The 22,480-nt window shown below is 38.9% G+C and overlaps 1 protein-coding gene across 1 annotated transcript in view; it reads left to right on the top strand.

Annotated features, from left to right (window-relative positions):
- The window catches only part of PHLPP1 (PH domain and leucine rich repeat protein phosphatase 1), a 261,580-nt gene that overhangs the window by 115,496 nt on the left and 123,604 nt on the right, over positions 1-22,480 (top strand). The window contains 2 exon segments of the mRNA XM_032152107.2: positions 2,511-2,707; positions 11,087-11,212. Coding sequence (XP_032007998.1) covers positions 2,511-2,707; positions 11,087-11,212 — 323 coding nt within the window.

Below are 22,480 nucleotides of genomic sequence, written 5' to 3'. Positions count from 1 at the left end.
ACAGCCATGTCCTAAGGATGTGTCTGATCTAGGACACGCAGGGAGAGGACAGACAATAGGGATATTGAAATTCATTCAGAGCAAGACCAGAGGGATTTGATTCATACTGGGATCTTTAGGGTTTTCCAAGGACAGGCTGATGTGACTGTTGGGCTCCAGGACAATTCAGAACTCTTGGGAATTTTTCTGACTAGGGAATAAAGAGGCAGTATCTACTGATGTATCCATACTCTTCTGTTAAAGATCCCTTCTGGCCTTTGTCCAGTCTGTCTGGTGATTTACTCTGGGGCTTTCTGTAGGATGTATATAGAGTTGGAGAACTGAAGGACCAGCCCTTATGTACCCCTGTTCCCTTTTCTTCCAGTCTCTGGTTCTTCATAGAACTGCATAAATGTGACAGGTTAACAAGTATTCTTGAAGCCACTCTCTGATGGGCTGAGTAAAATGCCTACTTCTTTGCATGTGTGTGTGTGTGTGTGTGTGTGTGTGTGTGTGTGTGTAGATCAGATCCCTTTTTAGCATTAGTTTATTAAGTCAAGGAAATTGGAGTTTGGAATCCCAGTAGCCTATTGTCCATTGTTTTTAGTCCTTCACTTGCTTTTCATTTTTATTATTCTTTGTCTTTTCTCCTCTCTTATTTCTTCCCCATAGGAAGAGTCTGTCATATAGTAAGGAGTTCTTAGACTGGAAACCCAGGCATCTTCCTCTCTAGGTATAAATGAACTTGTGCAGAATGGGACATGCGAATCACTGTGTCTGATCCATCATTGGCAGCCCTTGGCCTGTCACATCACACATCTGTTTTAAATAATCTTCTGGGCTTCCTACTTATTTGTGGGAAAACTAACATGTGGTAGACAAACAATACAGTACCTTTCCAGTGAGAGCTCTAACAGTGTAGCTGTTTGCTGGGCACCTGGTTCAAGTAGCTGAATTGCTGTTATACTTCATCCTGGCCCAGCCTCAGCAAAATTTTGTAGTGTGAAGTATTTATTCTAAAACATTTTGATATGGGAGAAAGAAGAAGTGAAATTCAAACCTGTGGCTTATTTCCTACCATCTGTGCCCAAAGTATGTATTGGGAAGGTTCAGATACTCTTCGGAGTTTCTTGTTGTTTATTTTTAGAGCTGTAGTTCTTCCTGTTCCCTGTCTAATAGGTATTAGACATGTATCAAAACCACTTGGTATTTATGTTGATTTTTAATATTAATAAGAATATAATTTATCTTGAACCTATTTCTTTTGCTAGCCCTTGGCAGCTAGTCCAACTTCTAAATAAATATGTTATTCCTGACTGGGGTCCTACTATAGTACACATATCTCTTATTAACTTATCTCTGGGCAGAGGCTTTGGTACTCTGAAATTATCTGTTCAGTATCTAGAAATGGGGAAATACTTTTCTGGTTGCTTATACGACTGTCACTATGTTCGTGTCAATCACAGTAGTTCTCCCATTAAGTTGATAGGACTTGCCTAACTAATTCTGCCAAATTCATTTCCTTTTGGGAAGTAAGACTCTTCAGACCTTTCTCAGATCTCTTTCTGCCTTTCAGCCTCATTGCTTATTTCTCTGTCTCTGTGCTCCTAACCATGAGTCATGAGCATCGTATGACCCATTCTTCATGGATTGCTGGGATAGTATTTCTAATAGGAAATAATAGTGTTTTTTTAAGAAAAATATTTATTTTCTAATGTTTCCTTTACAGTAAATATACATTGAATATCTGTAGGAGGAAAAATATCTGCAATTAATTTTATTAGACTGATTAGTTTTATTAAATGTAGGATGTTGGATGTTATTTTCCTATCTCAGGCTATAATACTTTCTTCTTAGTGTATTAAATTCTAACCATTCATAAACATCGTGAAGTCTTTTCAAATGTAAAATTAAATTGTGAAAGATATGCAAGAAAATAAAACTCCAAGCCGGGCACGGCAGCTCACGCCTGTAAGCTCACGCCTTCCCAGCACTTTGGGAGGCTGAGGGGAGCGGATCACCTGAGGTCGGGAGTTCGAGACCAGCCTGACCAAAATGGTGAAACCCCGTCTCTACTAAAAATACAAAAAAATTAGCCATGTGTGGTGGCCGGCACCTGTAGTCCCAGCTACATGGGAGGCTGAGGCAGGAGAATTGCTTGAACCTGGGAGGCGGAGGTTGCAATGAGTCGAGATTGTGCCACTGCACTCCAGCCTGGGTGACAGAGCGAAACTCCATCTCAAAAAAAAAAAAAAAAGAAAAGAAAACTCCAGTTAAAACAAAGAGTTAAAATGATGTTTTCCTACGATTTTATGGAAAAGGCTTTTCACTTAATGTTAAGTGTACGTGTGGAGATATAGTTCTTACCATAATTCCATTATGACAGTTGTCATCTCAATTATAAATTAGATTGAATTTATAATTTTCCCTTGAATTATTCCCTTGTTGTCCAGTTCGTATATCTGCTATGCAGATGAGTAGGAAAAGGGTCCATTTTAAAAGAATAACATGTTTGCTTGTGTTTATTTCAGGAAAACCTCACAGCACGGGTAGCTCTGAACGAATTCAGCTCTCAGGAATGTATAATGTCCGTAAAGGCAAGATGCAGTTGCCAGTGAACCGATGGACAAGACGCCAAGTCATCCTATGTGGGACCTGCCTGATAGTATCATCTGTGAAAGACAGCTTGACCGGAAAGATGCATGTTCTGCCACTAATTGGCGGAAAAGTAAGTTTGTTTGTTTGTTTATTTATTTATTGAGTCAGAGTCTCACTCTGTCGCCCAGGCTCGAGTGTAGTGGCATGGTCTCAGTTCACTGCAACCTCTGCCTGCTGAGTTCAAGCGATTCTCCTGCCTCAGCCAGGATTACAGGCATGCACCACCAAACCTGGCTAATTATTGTATTTTTAGTAGAGATGGGGTTTCACCATGTTGGCCAGGCTGGTCTCGAACTCCTCACCTCAAGTGATCTGCCCACCTCGGCCTCCCAAAGTGCTGGGATTACAGGTGTGAGCCACCTCACCAGGCCGAAAAGTAAGTTTAAAACAAGCAAAATACTAACAGGTTTCCCAACATCAGTAAGGACCTTACTTTGAGCCATTTCTGTGATATGGGGTAGATGATTTTTGTCTCATCTGAGGTCTTATTCAGTTCCTGTTGTGGGTGTTGTCGGTTGGTGGAGCTGTGGGGAAAAAACAGTGCCATTGGCTCATGTGAGGCCTTGATGATTATTGCTTCATTAGTTATGTGCATTTTACCTACTGGACAGAAAATAGGTAGAATTTTATTGACATATTTCAGAGTTTAGATGATAAATTCATTACTTATGAGTTGATATCTTAAGCATACATTTTCTAGTAGAGTATACTGATCCTTAATTTCGTGAATTTAGAAACACTGACACATGCCGAGGGTTTGAGTCTATAGTGCTTAAGTCTTTGACCACATTTTCCCCATCTATGTTTAGTGACCAGTGGGGTTAGCATTTTTAGTTTATTAAGTGCCTAGTTATAAATTTTGAATCTTAAATGTTTCTCATTTTGGAGAAAATGTGATGCAACTGATATATTTTTGACATTACTGATTTCTTTGGGTATGTTAACTATTTTATTGCTATTATTTATAAAATAGAACCAGATTACTTGGGAAAATGTTACATTATTTTCTTTGTCAGAGTTATTTATAAAGTCCCAAGCATTGGTAAGGGTAGCATCACCATAGTTATATGTCAGTATTTCTTGATTTTTAAGTGATATGTTAATAAATGGAAATTAGGATTTGGATGAGAAAATGGGTCATTGGACATTGGGGCCACATTAAGCAAATATTTTCTTTTTCTTTTTTTTTTGAGATGGAGTCTTGCTCTGTTTCCCAGGCTGGAGGGTGGTGGCGCAATCCCAGCTCACCGCAACCTCTGCTTCCTGGGTTCGAGTGATTCTCCTGCCTCAGCCTCCCAAGTAGCTGGGACTGCAGGCGCATGATACCATATCCAGCTAATTTTTTTGTATTTTTAGTAGAGAGAGGGTTTCACTGTGTTAGCCAGGATGGTCTTGATCTCCTGACCTCGTGATTCACCCACTTTGGCCTCCCAGAGTGCTGAGATTACAGGCGTGAGCCACTGTGCCTGGCCTAAGTAAACCATTTGTTAATTGGTTGTCTAAATGTCTGATCTGTTTCAAGGGTTATAAGTGAAGGAAGTAAGACCAGATGTGTATGGTAATAAATGGTTTTGTTGTTCACTGCTATGTAGCAAGCACATTCTTGTAGTCTTTCCTTACGAATAAATAGCCTATGTTAGTTTTTTCCTCTCTATTCTAGTTTCAAGAAGGCTAATACTTGATCATTTTCAAAAATAGGTTTTGGTCAGGCTGTGCAAGATGCATTTAGATTGATTTTAGTCGTTCATTTTGAAACCAATGTTGCTTAACTTTTGTCGGAGCATTGAAGAGTTAGTGAGTGATATACTAAGATTTTGCCCTGTGGACGGATGGATTACTGAAAAAATAATCATCTGTATTACCACCATAGGTTATTAAAAATGCATATTTAATGTTTGATGCTTTGTTAGGTCAACAGTCTCTCTCTTTGTGATGCTGGGTGTTTGCATAGGCAAATCTAATATAACTATTTATTCAGTATCCTCTTTGGGGAAGGTACTGGTGCTTGGCACCCCAGAAATACCAACATAGCTAAGTAACCCTCCCTGCCTTTGAAGAGCTTATAATTTTGTATCAGAAGATGAAGCAGGCACAATGATATCTGTTGTAAGAAAGGTGCAGGAAAGTACTGTGGGGGATTAATGGAAGGGGAGATTACATTTTGTTGGGTAAGAGGGACTTTTGTAATGAAAGAGGTAGCAATTATGATGGAATTTGAAGGATGAAAAGTCTTTTGACATGTGAAGGAGATGGTCAGAAAGATTATTATGCTCATAGAGGCAGAGGCAGGAAAGCACATGGAATGTTCAGATAAGGTCAGCAGACCGGTTATAATTAGCATTTTCATTCAGTACCAGAGACTTGTCCTGTTTCCCAGGCCTGTTACTGGATGGACTTCTACCACTGAGTGAATTGAAAGTTAATAGCTTCCTCTTTTCACAAGCAAAACTTGTAAAACCTGTTTTACGCTATGCCTTTAAAAAATAATTGACTACATTGAAAAATTGAGTCTTTAATATCCGTTGACTGAGTTAGGGAAAAATAATTGATTTCTTGCAACTTGAGCTTTCATTAATTTTTGTCTGGTTTTTTTTTTTTTTATCCTGTTCTATTGTTAAAGAAAAAAACAGAGTATAAATGAGTTTTATTTTTGCTTTTTAATTTAGATATAGAAGAGCTATAGATTTAGAAATAAGGTGTGAGATAGATTGGTCATAACCTAGTTATAATTGTTGTGGTTTCATACCACATGAGCATGGTCATTACTTTACCTATGTGGCTTTGCTGTTAAATAAAACTCTCAAAATTTAGTTATTGAAAGAGTATGTAATAGATAACATTTATCTTATGCAGTTTAATGTTGTATTTAACTTGTCTTATAGAATTTTAACGTAGATTTTTAAATAATGTATTATTACTATTTTTTTTTCAAAGACAGTCTTGCTTTGTCATCCAGGCTGGAGTGCAGTGGTGCGATCTTGGGTCACTGCAATCTCTGCCTCCCGGGTTCAAGCGATTCTCCTGCCTCAGCCTCCTGAGTAGCTGGGACTGCAGGTGTGCACCACCATGACCGGCCAATTTTTGTACTTTTAGTAGAGACGGGGTTTCACCATGTTGGCCAGGCTGGTCTTGAACGCCTGATCTCAAGTGATCCGCCTGCCTCGGCCTCCCAAAGTGCTGGGATTCAGGCATGAGCCACCACGCCCGGCCAGCTAATATTGTATTTTAATTAATATTTGTTAAATTATGAAGTATAATAAATTGAAGAATTGTCAACCACTACTGAATTTAGGAACTATGGGGATATCAATACCAGTGTTTCTTCGACCTGTGTTCTCTTTACATATGTCTCATTGCCTCCCCTAGCCCTAGAAGGATTCACTGTCCTAGAATGTGCATTCCTCATTTTTTCCGTTTTTGAAATGAGTTTTACCATGTATCTGTATTTTGCTTGTTTTTTGATGTGTATAAAAGTGATAAATTGCTGTGGTCTTCTGAAATTGAATTTATTCACCTAATACAATGTTTCATAATAAGATTACATGTTACTTATGTGGTTTTCATTTTTCTATAATGTCTAGTCTAAACATTCCACAATTTTCATAATTTCTTAAGTATTTTTCCTGCTAATGGACATTTGGGTTGCTTTCAGTTTGTTGTTGTTATAAACAGTGCTGCTGCTATAGTCTTAATGTTGATATGCCTCCTGGTATGCAAGTACCTTTTCTAAGACAGTAGTTTGCAAGTGGAGTTACTATGCTGGAGGGACATTTGGTTATATGTAGGAATGTTTTGATGGTCAGATGATTGAACAGTGAACATATCAGTTAATATAAGCTTAAGTAATGCCATGGTAACACCCCTCTTTCCCCCCCAATCTTAGTGACTTGTCATAACAGTTATTTCTCACATTGTATGTCTGTTGTGGGTCAGTGGGGTTGGGGGATGGGAGTTTTTTTCGTCACACAGTTGTTCAGGGACCCAGCCTGATGAAGTCTTGGCTCTTTTATACTTCCCTTTGTTGTTTTGGCAAGGGAAGAGGTAACTGGAGCATCATTCATGGGCCTTATATGTTTGGATGCAGAAGTGACACATGCCACTTCTCTCTGTGGCTCATTGGCCAGAACCAGACACATCACTCCACCTTAATTGCAAGGGGTCTGAGAAATGTGGAGTAGATAGAGTGATTGGTGAATAACATTCTCTTTGCTGCAGGGGACACTCTTGGCATTTAAAGGCAGAGGCAGAGAGATTAAAATATCATGCAAAGTATTAGAGAGTTCTGCATAGGGGGCAATGAAGAACTATTCAATCCACAATTCCTATAATGACTTCCTTGAGAAATACTACTATTGGGTATACACTTTGGAGCCCAGTTACTAGGCTCTGGGACATACACACATTTACTTAAGCATGATGATACCAAGTTGTTTTTCAGGGTCGTTGTACCATTTTGCATTCACATCAGTGTACAAGTGTTGTTTCTCCACAATAATGACCATGTTCATTATTCCCAGAAGTTTCCTCATGTCCCTTTGTTCTCCTTTCCTCCCACCCTTTTATTTTCCTTTCCTCCCACCCTCTCCCACTCCTCTTCATCTCTAAGAAACCTTTTGTTTGGTATCTGTGAATTTGTTTACACAGCATTTTTTTTAAAAATCGTATTTTCTGTTTGGTTTATAGAAACACAGTTGGTTTTTGAGTATTGATCTTGAGTATTGATTTATCATCTTGCTAAATGTTTTGGTTTATTCTAATATGATGCCTATAGGTTTTTTTGTTTACTATATAGCTAATCATATAATATTCAAATGATGACAAGTTTCTTTCTTCCTTTTCTTTGTCTTACTGTTACGGGCAGGAAGATCTAGTACAGTGTTGAATGGAAACAGTAGATACTTATCAATGATCCTTTTTTTTTTTTTTTTTTTTTTTTTGAGACAGAGTCTCTCTTCATCACCCAGGCTGGAGTGCAGTGGTGCATTCTCGGTTCACTGCAACCTCTGCCTCCCAGGTTCAAGCCATTCTCCTGCCTCAGCCTCCTGGGACTACAGGCGCATGCCACCACACCCAGCTAATTTTTGTATTTTTAGTAGAGACTGGGTTTCATCATATTGGCCAGGCTGGTCTCGAACTCCTGACCTCTGGTGACCCTCCTGCCTCGGCCTCCCAAAGTGCTGGGATTACAGGCGTGAGCCACCGCACCTGGCTCCTTATCAATGATCTTGAGAATGATATCTCATTAACATTGAAGTTTGCTTTAGATGTTTGATAAATACCCTTGGTCAGTTTAAGTGAGTTTTTATTTTCTGAGTTTGCTGAGAATTTTTATCCTTCATTTCAGCCTGAATGAAGTTACTAACAGCTTTTTCTGTAACTGTGGGGATAATAGTATGGGTGTCTTTAATCCGTTAATGTGGTTAATGGTTTTATAGTTCTAATTACGTTAAACTGTGTTTTGTTATCTGAGGTAAATTAAACTGGTTCTTTTTTTTTTGTTTTTTTGAGACGGAGTCTTGCTGTGTTGCCCAGGCTGGAGCACACTGGCACAATATCAGCTCACTGCATCATCCACCTCCCGGGTTCAAACGATTCTCCTGTCTCAGCCTCCTGAGTACCTGGGATTACAGGCATGCACCACCACGCCTGACTAATTGTTGTATTTTTAGTAGAAGTGGGGTTTCACCATGTTGGCCAGGCTGGTCTCAGACTCCTGACCTCAAATGATTCGCCTGCCTCAGCCTTCCAAAGTATTGGGATTATAGGGGTGAGCCACTGTGCCTGGCCTTGTTCTTGATACGTATATATTTTTAAATTACTGGGTTTTCTAAAATTAATTAATTAATTAGTTAATTAAAAGGCTGGGAACGGTGGCTCATGCCTGTAATCCCAGCACTTGAGAGGCTGAGGCGGGTGGATCATGAGGTCAGGAGTTCAAGACCAGCCTGGCCAAGATGGCGAAACCCTGTCTGTACTAAAAATACAAAAATTGCTGGCGCAGTGGCAGGCGCCTGTAATCCCAGCTACTTGGGAGGCTGAGGCAGGAGAATCGCTTGAACCTGGGAGGCGAGGTTGCAGTGAGCTGAGATTGTGCTACTGCACTGCAGCCTAGGCAACAGAGCGAGATGCCATCTAAAAAAATAAAAAATAAATAAATAAATAAAAATAAATTACTGGATTTTGATGCAACATTTTGTTCGAGATAAATCTTTATGACTGTGGTTACCTGTAAGTTTCCTTTCTGTTACTGTTCTCATGTGGGTCTTGGTTATACTATCCTCATAGAATGGGTTGGGGTGTTTTCCTTCATTTTTTGTTTGCTGGATGAGTTTGCATGAGTTTGGATTGATCTATTTTTTGAAACTTTGGTAAAACTTACCTGTAAAGCTATATGGGCCTGATATTTTTTTGAGACATTAAAAAAAAACCTTCTATATTTTAAATGGTTATATAGGGGCCAGGCGTGGCTCATGTCTATAATCCCAGCACTGTGGGAGGCCAAGGCTGTAATCCCAGCTACTCAGGAGGTTGAAGTAGGAGAATCGCTTGAACCCGGAAGGCAGAGGTTGCAGTGAGCTAAGATTGCACCACTGCACTCCAGCCTGGGCAAGGAGTGAAATTCCGTCTCAAAAAAAAAGTTATAGGACTATTCAGTTTTTGTTTTGTTTTGTTAACACTGGATTTTACTCCATTGTCCAGGCTGGAGTGCAGTGGTGTAGTTACTCCACACTATAGCCTCCACCTCCCCAGGCTTGGGTGATTTCCCCACGACTTCTGACTAGCTATGGGACTACAAGGTGTGCACTGCCACACCCAGCTAACTTTTGTTTTTCTGTTTTTTTTTTTTTTTGTAGAGATAAGGTTTTGCCATGTTGCACAGGTTGATCTGCAACCCCTGGGCTCAAGCGATCTGTCCCTCTCAGTCTCCCAAAGTGCTGGGATTACAAGCATGAGCCTGTACCTGACTGATAGGACTATTTAGGCTTTTGATTTTTCTTTATTTAGTACTATTGGTAAAACATTTTTTCTAAGAATTTGTCACAAAATTGTTCATAATATTCTCTTTTTAATCTCTGGCGAATCTGTAGCTGTGCCTCCCTTTTCATTGTTAATATTATTTATAAGTGTCTGCTCTCTTTTTCTTGCCAGAGGATGTATCAATTTTTCTTGCCAGAGGATTTATCAATTGTACTAGTTTTCTCAAAGAATCAGTATTTTGCTTTGTTGATGTTTTCTCTTACGTATTTGGTTTTCATTTCACCAATTGCTACTTTTTATCATAGCCTTCTTTCAATTTTGGATTTATTCAGTTTGAAGGTTTGACTTTTTTTTCCTTCCAAGTTTTTTTGTTTGTTTGTTTTGGAGACAGAGTCTTGCTCTCGCCCAGGCTGGATCTCAGCTCACTGCAACCTCTGCCTCCTGGGTTTAAACAATCCTCCCACCTCAGCCGCCCCAGTAGCTGGAACTACAGGCGCCCACCACCGCTCCCAGCTGTAAGGTTTTTTTTTGTATTTTTAGTAGGGAGGGATTTTACCGTGTTGGCCAGGCTGGTCTCGAACTCCTGACCTCAGGTGATCCACCTGCCTCGGCCTCCCAAAGTGGTGGGATTACAGGCGTGAGCCACCACGCCCAGGCTTCCTTCCAAGTTCTTAAGGTGCATGCCGATCAAATTAATGTTCTACCTTCTTTTCCAATATGAGTATCAAAAGATACACGAGTTCAACTGAAAAAATATATATATATAAATTTCCCTTTATATATCTCCTTTTATTGCAACATATAGATTTTGATATGTAGTTTTTCTGTAATTGTTTAGTTCTAAGCGTTTTAAAATTTTGGTTGTAATTTCTCCTTTCACCTGTGAGTTGTTTAGAAGTTTGTTATTAAATTTCCAAACATAGAAGTTTGTATAATGTTACTTTTGGTGTGTATTTTTCCCCTTGTAAAGAACTTACAAGGAGTGGAAATTTGGTTTGACTGTATTTCACTGCATCATTAGGACTTGAAAGTTCTCATGGTAGGGTTTTATTATAGGTTAATTTCAGTTTAACAGTAGTGTTTTCAATACTTATTTAACATGCTTGAAGACTTCTTAAGTAAAAATTCCTAAGTAAAATCTTAAGTAAAAATTCTAAGAGGAAGTAAGAACCCCAGCACCCTATTGTGAGGTTAGAAGAATAAGAAAGGGAGTCTGGACTAATTTTAAATAGAAAGAGGAGAATTTCACTGTGGTGGGGAAATATAGTAAAGATAAAACTCCCCTTTTTTTGGTTTCTTTGTAATTTGAATTGGGTGATCATATGCAGGAACTTAGTTCTCAGTAATGAGTAACATATATAGGGAAAGATGCAAATCCATGCAGGCTCCTTGATCAGAGGCATAGTTAGTGAAATACATCAGTGGTTCTGCCGTCTGACTTGTTTCTGCTTCTCTGTGTTTGCTTTTATAGGTAGAAGAAGTGAAAAAGCACCAACACTGTTTAGCATTTAGCTCCTCTGGACCCCAAAGCCAGACTTACTACATTTGCTTTGATACTTTCACAGAATACTTAAGGTGGCTGCGACAAGTCTCCAAGGTAAGCAAGTACTTAACCCAGGAAACGACTCAGCTTCTAGCTGGCTACAAAGTTCCTTTCTGCTTTAGCTGGGTCTAAAATATAGTTAGTTACACACACTTCCCCCTGCCCCAGGTATTGCCAGTGATTAGCAATTTTTAGTTTTTTAAAAACTAGTTTTGCCTGAAAAGTGGCTTTTTAAAAATTGTTTTTTACTTGCCCAGTTTTGTTTATACTTAAAAATAAATTGGTCTGTAAACAGGCATTACTATCTTAATGTTGTAGATAAAAAACTTGAGACTGAGAATATTTGAGGGACTGCCCAGGCTAAGACAACTATAAAACCACAAAATACCCAGATAATTGTTACAAATTTCCCTGGTTTCTCTGACTGTTTTTTCATATAAATAGTCTAATATTATACCATCTCCCCTTCGCCTTTATTCTGCCTTTTCAGTGATTTTTTTTTTTATCTTATTTTGGCCATTTTATATTCCTCTGATTTAATAAGATCAGCATGTCCCATGAAATAATATATAGTACTTTTGGCCAGGCACACTGGCTCACTCCTGTAATCCCAGCACTTTGGAAGGCTGAGACAGGCAGATCACTTGAGTTCAGGAGTTCGAGACCAGCCTGGCCAAAATGGTGAAACCCCATCTCTACTAAAAATACAAAAAAATTAGCCAGGCATGGTGGTACGCACCTGTAGTCCCAGATACTCAGGAGGCTGAGGCACGAAAATTGCTTGAACTGGGAAGGTGGAGGTTGCAATGAGCTGAGATTGCACCATTACACTACAGCTTTGGTGACAGAGTGAGACTCTGACTTAAAAAATATATATATATGTGTATATATATAATGTAATATATAATTATATATAATATTTTATAATATATATAATATTTAGTACTTTTGTGTTTAATGTAAACCAGAATAACATTATAAATAAGACAAATAAATGCTGATATTTCAGGTAACCTGTGTAAGAATGTTTTTATATCTCATTTAGAGAATTATGTGTAAAATAATGGGGTGGATTGCAGTCCTTAGTGCCTTGGTTTGGGTGTTGTTTTTGAAATGACAAAATCTCTCTAGGGTGCCAGGAGCATTACAATGGAATATGCTTTCATATTTTTGAATTCGTAATTTAACTTGTTATCCAAGTTCAGTGTGATTCAGATTGCTGTGTGATGTAATTATTTGTCAAGTGAATGAGTAAGGGAATAACTTTGGAAAACAGTTAAGAGAAAATTTGAGAACAGTATCTAGAAAATCATTTTGAAATACTGGCTGCATTTGAATTACCAGGTAAAAACCATTGCCTGATGATGAGATATCATTTAGGAGAATTGGTTTCCCTTCCTTTTAGAGAATAAGCAATGAGTAGAGAGTTTTGGTTGATAGGGCTTAGAAAATTCTCTCAACCTAATAGACAAATGGAGGTTCTGAATGTGTAAGGCAGCACTCCTGCAGGAAAAAGTAGGGAAGAGGACCCTTGTCCTTCAGACTCACTTGTAGAATTAATGTGATATTAGAAGTATACTTGTCTGGTTTTAAAATTATTCATATGTTTACAAATGTGAGGAGATGAGGAGATATTAAATAACATTGGGCTTTGATATTTATAATTTATCATTTTTATTGTGCTTTTGTATGTATTTATATCAAAGTGGTTTTACGTGTTGAAAGCAGTGAGTTAATTACCTACACTTTGCTTTATTCAGAATAAAATGCCTAACTAGGATCAAAGTGCAGCACATTTCTTTCTGTATAGAGATGTTGATATTTTAAATCAACTTTTAAATTATTAACTTTTTCTTTATTTTGGAATACTTTTATAATTACAGAAAAGTTGCAAAGATAGTACAGAGAATTCTCAAACATAGTTTCCCAACCCCCTCACTCAGTTTACCAGACGTATTACCACAATATGTCTCTCAAGTATAAGAAACCATCATTAGTACGTAACTCTGAACTAACCTGTGGAATTTATCTTTTTGTTTTGTTTTTGTTTTTGTTTTTGTTTGAGACAGAGCCTTGCTCTGTCATCTAGGCTGGAGTGCAGTGGCACGATCTTGGGTCACTACAACCTCCGCCTCCTGGGTTCAAGCAATTCTCCTACCTCAGTCTCCTGAGTAGCTGGGATTATAGGCATGTGCTACCATGGCTGGCTAATTTTTGTATTTTTAGTAGAGATGGGGTTTCACTATGTTGGCCAGGCTGGTTTTAAACTCCTGATCTCAAGTGATCCGCCTGCCTTGACTTTTCAAAGTGCTTGGACTACAGGCGTGAGCCACTGCACCTGGCCTTTATTTGGATTTCACTAGTTTTTCCATTGCCTTTTTTCTGTTTCGAGATCTAATTCAAGGTACCACACTGCATTTGATTGTCATGTCTGTTTTGTCTCCTCTGGTGTGTGACAGTTTTTCACTTTTCTGTTTTTCTTTCTCTCTCTCTTTTTTTTTTTTTTGAGATGGAGTCTCACTCTCAAGGCTGGACTGTAATGGCAGGCTGGAGTGTAATGGCATGGTCTTGGCTCACTGCAACCTCTGCCTTCTGGGTTCAAGCAATTCTCCCATCTCAGCCCACCGAGTAGCTTTGACTACAGGCACATGCCACCATACCCGGCTAATTTTTTGTGTTTTTAGTAGAGACGGGGTTTCACTATGTTGGCAAGGCTAGTGTCCAACTCCTGACCTCATGTTCCGCCTGCCTCGGCCTACCAAAGTGCTGGGATTACAGGCGTGAGCCACTGCACCTGGCCTACTTTTCTGTGTTTTTCATGACCTTGACAGTTTTGAGGAATACTGATGAGGTATTCCTCAAAAGTGCTGAAATGCCCTGCAGTTGTATGTAGACAATAATTCACACACATATACATATACAGCATACATTTTATACTTACAATAAGTGGAGCTGAGTATTTCCAAGAGGGCAGAGGGACTTTGATTTTATTATCTTAGATTACTGGTATTGACTACAACTAATTAGAATAAGACCTTCTTTCCTTTTAGAACGGCTTTGATTAGAGAAGCTGTGTAGTGTTGGGGTCAAGAGTTTGAGTTTCAAAGTAAGGCAGGCATGGATTCCACCATTTCCTGGCCAAGTGGCTATATCTAAGTTCCAAATTTTAAACTTTTTCATCTAATAAGGGGAATAATAATAATAGTACTTACCTTTTAGGGCTTATATGAGATATGCATATAATAGATTTGTACTGGCACATAGTAAGTGAGTAGAACTAACTAAATAGAATAATTTTATGATGGTCATCCTTGATTGGTCAAATAATATTTTAAAGTATTATCTATTTGTATGTGTATTTTCAGCAGATAAAGACACGGGTCTTAGTTTGTCTGAACAAGTTACCTTTTACTGCTCTTAACAACCATGGCAGCCTTTTGGGGAAAGGATGGCAGACATTGGGGAAGTGATTTCCTCTTGAGAAGCTGGGGTGGGGAACAGAGGGTGATACATTTTAGTAAATGCAGACTTTCCTTTTTTTTTTTTTTTTTGAGATGGAGTCTTGCTGTGTAGCTGAGCCTGGAGTGCAGTAGTGTGATTTCGGCTCACTGCAACCTCCACCTCCCGGGTTCAAGCAATTCTCCCACCTCAGCCTCCCGAGTAGCTGGGATTACAGGCGTGTGCCACCATGCTGGGCTAATTTTCTTGTATTTTTAGTAGAAACGGGGTTTCACCATGTTGGCCAGGCTGGTCTTGAACTCCTGACCTCAGGTGATCCGCCTGCCTTGGCCTCCCAAAGTGCTGGGATTACAGGCGTGAGCCACCGTGCCCGGCCTAGTAAATGTAGATTTTCAATATAGTACTTTTCCCTTCTCCAATTTTAAAAACCAGATATATATTTCAAAAATGTTTAGCAGTTACAGTTAGTGAATTAAGGACAAATGAATTGTAAAGAACTGATTAAAAGAGGTTAGATATTATAAAAGAAATGGGTGAAGGAACTCCCTGTTTGGGTTTGAATCCTATATAAAACATGGCCACACCCTTCTTTAAGCATTATGTGTTGAGGATAATCTTGCGATAATGTCTTTTCCTTTTTAACCTAGCATCTAGGGAGAGTAGACTAGAATCTCACTCCATTTGGGAATATATGCCTACAGGGAATTTGACATGGATAAGGCTGATTGTTATAAGCTCCTTCAGCTTCCAGTTTCCCCCTTCAATTGTCATCTGCTCTTCTTCCTATGTAGGTATTAGGAAGTTATATCATTTAGTCACACTCACTGTTACTGTGGAAATGTTCAGTTTCTTTTGTTCATATTGAGAAACAAAACATTCTCAGAATGGATAGTCTTTACATCTTGATGTTTAGATAAGGATTCATTTTGATAAGGACCTAAAAGAAAAACAAACCAACAACAGAAACAAAAGTTTCCAATTGTTAGTAACTGTCCCTACTCCAGAGTAGGAGGGAAAAAAATTTTTCCATTATTTTTAAATGAAAATGAATTAAGGAAGTAATTTAAAAGGGAAGTTCTTTATTTTCAGTTTATTTTTCTGGATTTTCAGCTACAAGAGAAGTGTTGTTTTTTGTTCTAATTTGTTTCATTTGATTTTGGGAAAATTTATAGTTTATTAATCAGATGTGTTCTACCAAAATAGGCTTTTATATGCTTATTATTTTTAAACTTTAGCACTTAATATTGCTTGCCAAAATAATACCCAAGGCAGTCTCTTTAGAGTTTTTATTTTGGATGTGTATTAGTGGTAGACACTGTGGGAGAGCTTTTTTGGGAGGATTACAATATTGGTTGTAAATTCATTCCTAAAATATTAATGCACAGCATGCTGTAAAAATTGAGTAAACCTCCTATTATATACAGTGTAAAAAACGGCTCTGTTTGTTCAACATAGGTACATGTATCCAGCATGTTTTCAAAGTGGTTAGAGGGGCAGTGATGTGAAAAGGCTACAGCTAAGCTGAGGGAATAACAAGAACGTGCAGAAGAGCTCCTATCAGATATATGAGTAACTTGATGGAAATGCTGACCTAGATATCCATCTTGATGGTCCACTTTTTAAAGTGCCTTCATTGTGGATATGTTGATTGATCCTGTGAATTCTTTGCAAAGTTAGGCTTTCATATGAATCTGTAGCATGTCTTAGTTTTAATTTAAAAGTTTAGTGACTTCTGTAACACCATATTATTCTACTTTAAAATCTGTTTCTTGGCCGGGCACGGTGGCTCACACCTGTAATCCCAACACTGTGGGAGGCTGAGGCGGGCAGATCACCTGAGGTTAGGAGTTCAAGACCAGCCTGGCCAACATGGTCTCTACAAAAAATACAAAAATTAGCTGGGCATGATGGCGGGGGCCTGTAATCCCAGCTACTCAGGAGGCTGAGGCAGGAGAATCGCTTTTGAACCCAGGAGGCAAAGGTTGCACTGAGCCGAGATTGCGCCACTGCACTCCAGCCTGGGTGACAGAGCAAGATTGCATCTCAAAAATAAATAAATAAATAAAATAAAGTATTTTTCTTTATTCCATGGAAGATTAAAAGTGGATTCAGGTCAGTGACTTAGTGTTGTGTCCCTTTTTTTTCTTACTCTTTATTACAGAAAATGTCAAATATTCTGAAGTAGAGATAATTGTGTAGTAACCCCCACACACCTGTGACCTGGCTTCCACAGTTACCATCTCCTGGCCAGTGGGCTGTTATCGGTATGCTCCCTTTCTCTCTGGATTATTACAAAGCAAACCCCAGACATTATTTTACTCACAACTATTTTCACATGTGTGTGTATAACTCTAGAAGATGAGGACTCTTCTTACGATTACTCTTTTTACAACACCATTATCTATGTGTGTGTGTGTTTTTTTTATTTTTTTATTTTTATTTTTTTATTTTTTTGAGACGGAGTCTTTCTCTGTCCCCAAGGCTGGAGTGCAGTGGCGCGATCTCGGCTCACCGCAACCTCCACCTCCTGGGTTCACGCCATTCTCCTGCCTCAGCCTCCCGAGTAGCTGGGACTACAGGCAACCGCCAACACGCCCGGCTAATTTTTTGTATTTTTTAGTAGAGACGGGGTTTCACCGTGTTAGCCAGGATGGTCTCGATCTCCTGACCTCGTGATCCGCCCGCCTCGGCCTCCCAAAGTGCTGGGATTACAGGCTTGAGCCACCGCGCCCGGCACATGTGTGTTTTTTTTAAAGAATGGACAATTCAGATAAAGATCAGAGGGTTGATTCAGGTACCTTATTCCTGAAATAGTGATGTAGCATGTGGTACCCAAGAAAATATACAACACTTGTGGAAAAGGGCATATTGTGAGCTACGCTTTTAACTTATTATTAGACAGATGGAATGCTCTCAAATATTGATTAGCTAGATGAAAGTGAGAACAGTTTACTACATGGCACATTTCTAAGTTCAGTATTTTGAATCTGAATAGTAACATGACTGAATTGAAAGTGATGGAGCCCTGCAGTTAGGGACACGATGTCTAATCTTAGGCATTTTATCTTAAACATTGTCCCAGTTCTCTTGTGTAGGGAAAAGGAAAAGGCACAGCATGACCTCTTCCAAGGACCTCAAACCTGGCCAGTTTAGTTGGTTATAACATGGTGACGATGAAAACAGCATTGTAAATTCAGGCCTCCTGGAGGGCCATGAACCTGTCTGCATGTCTCTTTCTCTGTGTTGATCAGTGGCTGACAGTTGCAGGTGACTTTTGCAGGTGACTGTGACTGTCACAGTCATTTTCTCTCCTGCTGTGTAGCTCTCAGTATTAACCATAGTGTTTAATTCTAGGCCATTGACTTGAGGGAAAAAGTCACTGCAGTGAACTTCTGGTTGCTGTGATTTGAGTGCACCCTAAACATGCACAGTGTAGGCAAATCGGAGCCACATTTCATGCCAAACGATCCCATGAAATGATGAGCAAACATCACCCTTTTAAAAAAGAGTAAGACACATGGTGAACCACAATTGAACTTTTGGTTTCATTTGCTTAAACACAGTGTCTTACTGTCTAGATTTTACTCAAGGAATACTTAATCAATTGAATCAAATCATTCTTGTATAACAAGATTGAGGTTTCCAACATATTGATTTGTGTTATTAGATGTAATTACAAGGAACCCTTTAATATGACTTAGACATCTTTTACCAATATTTTGCCTCTTAACTTGTAGTTCAGGAAGTCTGCCGCCTTTTTTTAGCATGGTCTGCCATTTGTCCTTTAGGGATTGTGCTGTAGTTTGTAACTTTGAGGTTGTTACGATAAGAAGCTTTGCTATCAATACTGTTCTACTGAGGAGTCAAGGGCTTTTCTGGAAACCCTCAATTCACATTTTACACCCATTTTTTTGGATGAAGAATCAAGGGCCCTTTGATCTAACAAGCCTACCATAGAATCTAAATAGAATGAAGGGGCTGGGTGCAGTGGCTTACGCCTGTAATCCCAGCACTTTGGGAGCCCAAGGCAGGTCGATCACCTGAGTTCAAGACCAGCCTGGCCAACATGGTGAAACCCCGTCTCCACTAAAAATACAAAAAAAATTAGCCAGGCATGGTGGCAGGTGCCTGTAATCCCAGCTACCCAGGAGGCTGAGGCAGGAGAATCGCTTGAACTCAGGAGGTAGAGGTTGCAGTGAGCCAAGATGGTTCCACTGCACTCCAGCCTGGGCAATGAGAGCAAAACTCCATCTCAAAAAAAAAAAAAAAAGATGATAATAAATGAAACTGTGGGTCTGAATGACATGAATCCTGAGAAGATTGTTCTTGTACCAATTCTGTAGTGACAAGAAAAGTTTGTGAGAAAAGTTTGGAAATTTAGTGTATGAGTTAGTATATGAGATATTTGGGTATAGGAAGACTTCAAGGAGGCAGTGGGCAAGCTGAGTCTTTTAAGGCTAAATAGGTATTCACCATGAAGACAAGAAAAGTAAATTCATCTCAAGAAGGATAGGTCAAGTATGTGCAGAGGCAGTTTGCAAAGATATCCTGTAAAGATCATATCACACATGTCTGAGAAGTGTGAAAAAAAAAAAAAAAGAAGCTAAAGTAAATGAGTGCTGGCCAGTAAGTTTCCTGCTAGTTCCATTTCATTTTCTTGTAGAAATACGACTGTAAGTTACCCAGTATTAGAATTAACTTTCCAATATAGTAATGGATTTGTTATATAAAAAATTACATTATGGAATGTTTGTTACAGTTAGAAAGCAGCAGTCTATGAAGTTAGAGAACTTAGAATTTCTTCTTTGAATTTAGGGAGAAGGTAACATTTTGGATTGTACTAAGTTTTTTGTTACACATACAATTAAGTTAGTAGAAAATAATAGAATGATCTCTTTACAGATATAATTATGCTTCATCTATACCTGTCTTATTTCCTCACTAATCCCTTCTATTCCTTTTTTTTTTTTTTTTCCTGTAGCGGCTCTTGTTTCTGAAATCCTAGTGAATATATTCCTGAAGAAGAGGTTTTCACTTCAATTCTAAAGTTATTTCAGTTTAGAACTATTAATTTTATTTTCTCTAAAGTTTTATAATCCAGTTTTAAACAAATGGCAAAGATACCTAGTTTGCTTATCGTCTCATAACAAAAGAAGCATGTTTTTGTGAAGCAGTGCTCATTTGTATAATTAGACTATTACCATTTTAAATGCATCCCATGTACTTCCATCTTCCTTCCTCCTGTCTTCTCATCTCTTCCGCCTTCTTTCTCCAGCTGTGTTGGAATTAGCAGTTGTTGTTCTCACTGTCCAGCAGGGAGAGATGGAGAGAGGGAGGGAGGAAAGAGAGGACTCTTCTATCTTTTCTTTGTGCCAGGCATTAGGCTCCATGTGGATTGCCAGAACCTCAGCAAATGGAAATGTGTTCCTCATGTGTTCTTGGTAGAACTCTGGAAAATTTTTCCCAGGAAACCTTAAAGAAGTTTGATTGAGGTCTGTACTTCTGTTATTAGTACTTTAAAATACTTGTGGGTTTGATCTGTGTAATGTTATCTTTAATAAAATAACTTCTAGGGCTCAAGGGAGGAACTTACAGCTACATTTTAAAGTTGTAAAATGTTGTTTTAATATTGGTAAGGGCCCTTGTAATGTAGTTGACAAGAAGGGAATATTAATGTTAGCTGCAATTTTCTAAAATAATTGTGCTACCAGTTATTTGACATTTTCTTTGAAAGCATTCTTTAGTTTAACCTTGAATTGTAGTCTTCAACAACAAACGACTCTTAGTTCAGAGACTTAAGATTTGGAAAAGACCAGACTCTCACACCATCCCACCGATGTCTGTAGGCATTTCCAACATCTGTAGTGTCTGATGTGACAGTTTTTCCTTATAAGTGAGCTGAAGTCTGTGTTCCTCTAGCTTTGACTCATTGACCCAAATTTTTCTATCTAGTACAACGCAAGAAAATCCGACTCCCTTTCCTATTTAATAACCTCTCAATATTGTTGAGTTACCAGGATCTGTGCCCTTGCACTGCCCTGTCTGCTCCTTAGCAGTCTGTTTTCAGCAGAAGTATCCCTGGCAATTCCAACAATTCCTTCTGTCACTTGGTTCTCAGATACTTTATCTCGTAGCTTTTTTTCTGGGTGCTCTCTGATTTGTTGACATCCTTGCAGATCTCATCTGATCAACACAGAGTATGTGACCATTATTTTCCTTGCTTTAGACATTATGTCCAAAGGGAATTAGTTACCCATTTGTGAGGTCAGCCCTAAAAGAAAATATTTTTGCTCTTTTCCTCCCTCAACTTGTTGACGTATTTTCTAAACAATATAATTATTTACTGTACCAAATTGATGCTGTAGTGACAACAATAATGCACATAGTAATAACTAACATTTTGGTAACTTTTACTGTTTGGCAAGCACTGTTCAAGATACTTTGTAGTAGCCCTGTGAAGTAGGTGCTGATAACAATTCTATGAGGTTGGTTTTTTGTTGATTTTTTTTTTTTTTTTTTTTTTTGAGACGGGGTCTCACTCTGTCTCTCAAGCTGCTGTGCAGTGGCATGATTACAGCTCACTGCAGGCTTTGACCATCCAGGCTCAAGTGATCCTCTCACCTCAGCCTCCCGAGTAGCTGGACCACAGGCATGCGCCACCACTCCCAGCTAATTTTTGTATTTTTTGTAGAGACAGGGTCTTGCCATGTTGCCCAGGCTGGCCTTGAGCTCCTGGGCTGAAGCAGTCCTCCCACCTTGGCTTCCCAAAGTACTGGGATGACAGGCACAAGCTACTGCACCCAGCCTATGGTTGGTTTTTAATACCAAAAGATAATATGTCTTAGATATTATTATCCCCATTTTGCAGATGAGGGAACTGATATATAAAGTATTCAATTACTGCTTTATGCATTAAGTTCTACTACCTTACTCCTTTTACTTAATTGTACTTCCAGTGTTTTACAGTGGTTGGAAGGGACTGAAAACAAAGATTTAAATAATAACTAAGATTTGCTGAAAATATCTCAATAAAGTACTTTATATACAGAGTTGGCAGCAGAATCCAGGCAGCCCAGTACTATGACAAAAGGTAGTTTCTCAGGCAGTCTATTTATTGGAGTATGCTGCTAAAAGACACTTGAGCATAGTCACTCTACATCGCTCATTGATCTTCTTAAATGATGACCAAGAGTTGTTTAAGAAATCTGAGATGCTTTCTGAGTCATTCAAAGCAGACTGAATTGTTTTCAATGGTGAGGGAACTACTGTTGTCTGATTCTTTGCAAACTGGTCAAATATTGGTATATCAGGAACTTAGCATATATGATTAACCACATATCTGTATCTGGTCATGTTATATTTTAAAGTTAAATTCTTTTAATCTGAGAGTTTAGACCAATTTAAATATATATCTACCAGGCGGCCGGGCGCAGTGGCTCATGCCTGTAATCCCACCACTTTGGGAGGCTGAGGTGGGTGGATCACCTGAGGTCAGGAGTTCGAGACCACCCTGGCCAACATGGTGAACCCCCATCTCTACTAAAAATACAAAAATTAGCCAGGTGTCGTGGCACATGCCTGTAATCCCAGCTACTCAGGAGGCTGAGGCAGGAAAGTTGTTTGAACCCAGGAGGCGAAGCCAAGATCACACCATTGCACTCCAGCCTGGGTGATAGATTGAGATTCTGTCTCAAAAAAAAAAAAAAAAAAAAAAAAATCTACCAGGCATGGTGGATGGTGATTCACGCCTGTAATCCCAACACTCTGGGAGGCTGAGTGGGGAAGATCACTTGAGGCCAGGAGTTCAAGGCAAGCCTGGGCAACATAGCAAGGCCCTGTCTCTACCAAAAAAAAAAAAAAAAA

This window comes from Hylobates moloch, unplaced genomic scaffold (assembly GCF_009828535.3).
Source record: "Hylobates moloch isolate HMO894 unplaced genomic scaffold, HMol_V3 SCAFFOLD_5, whole genome shotgun sequence".
In the NCBI taxonomy this organism is placed as follows: domain Eukaryota; kingdom Metazoa; phylum Chordata; class Mammalia; order Primates; family Hylobatidae; genus Hylobates; species Hylobates moloch.
Note: the sequence above shows the minus strand (reverse complement) of the source record. Positions and strands in the feature narration are given on the sequence as shown.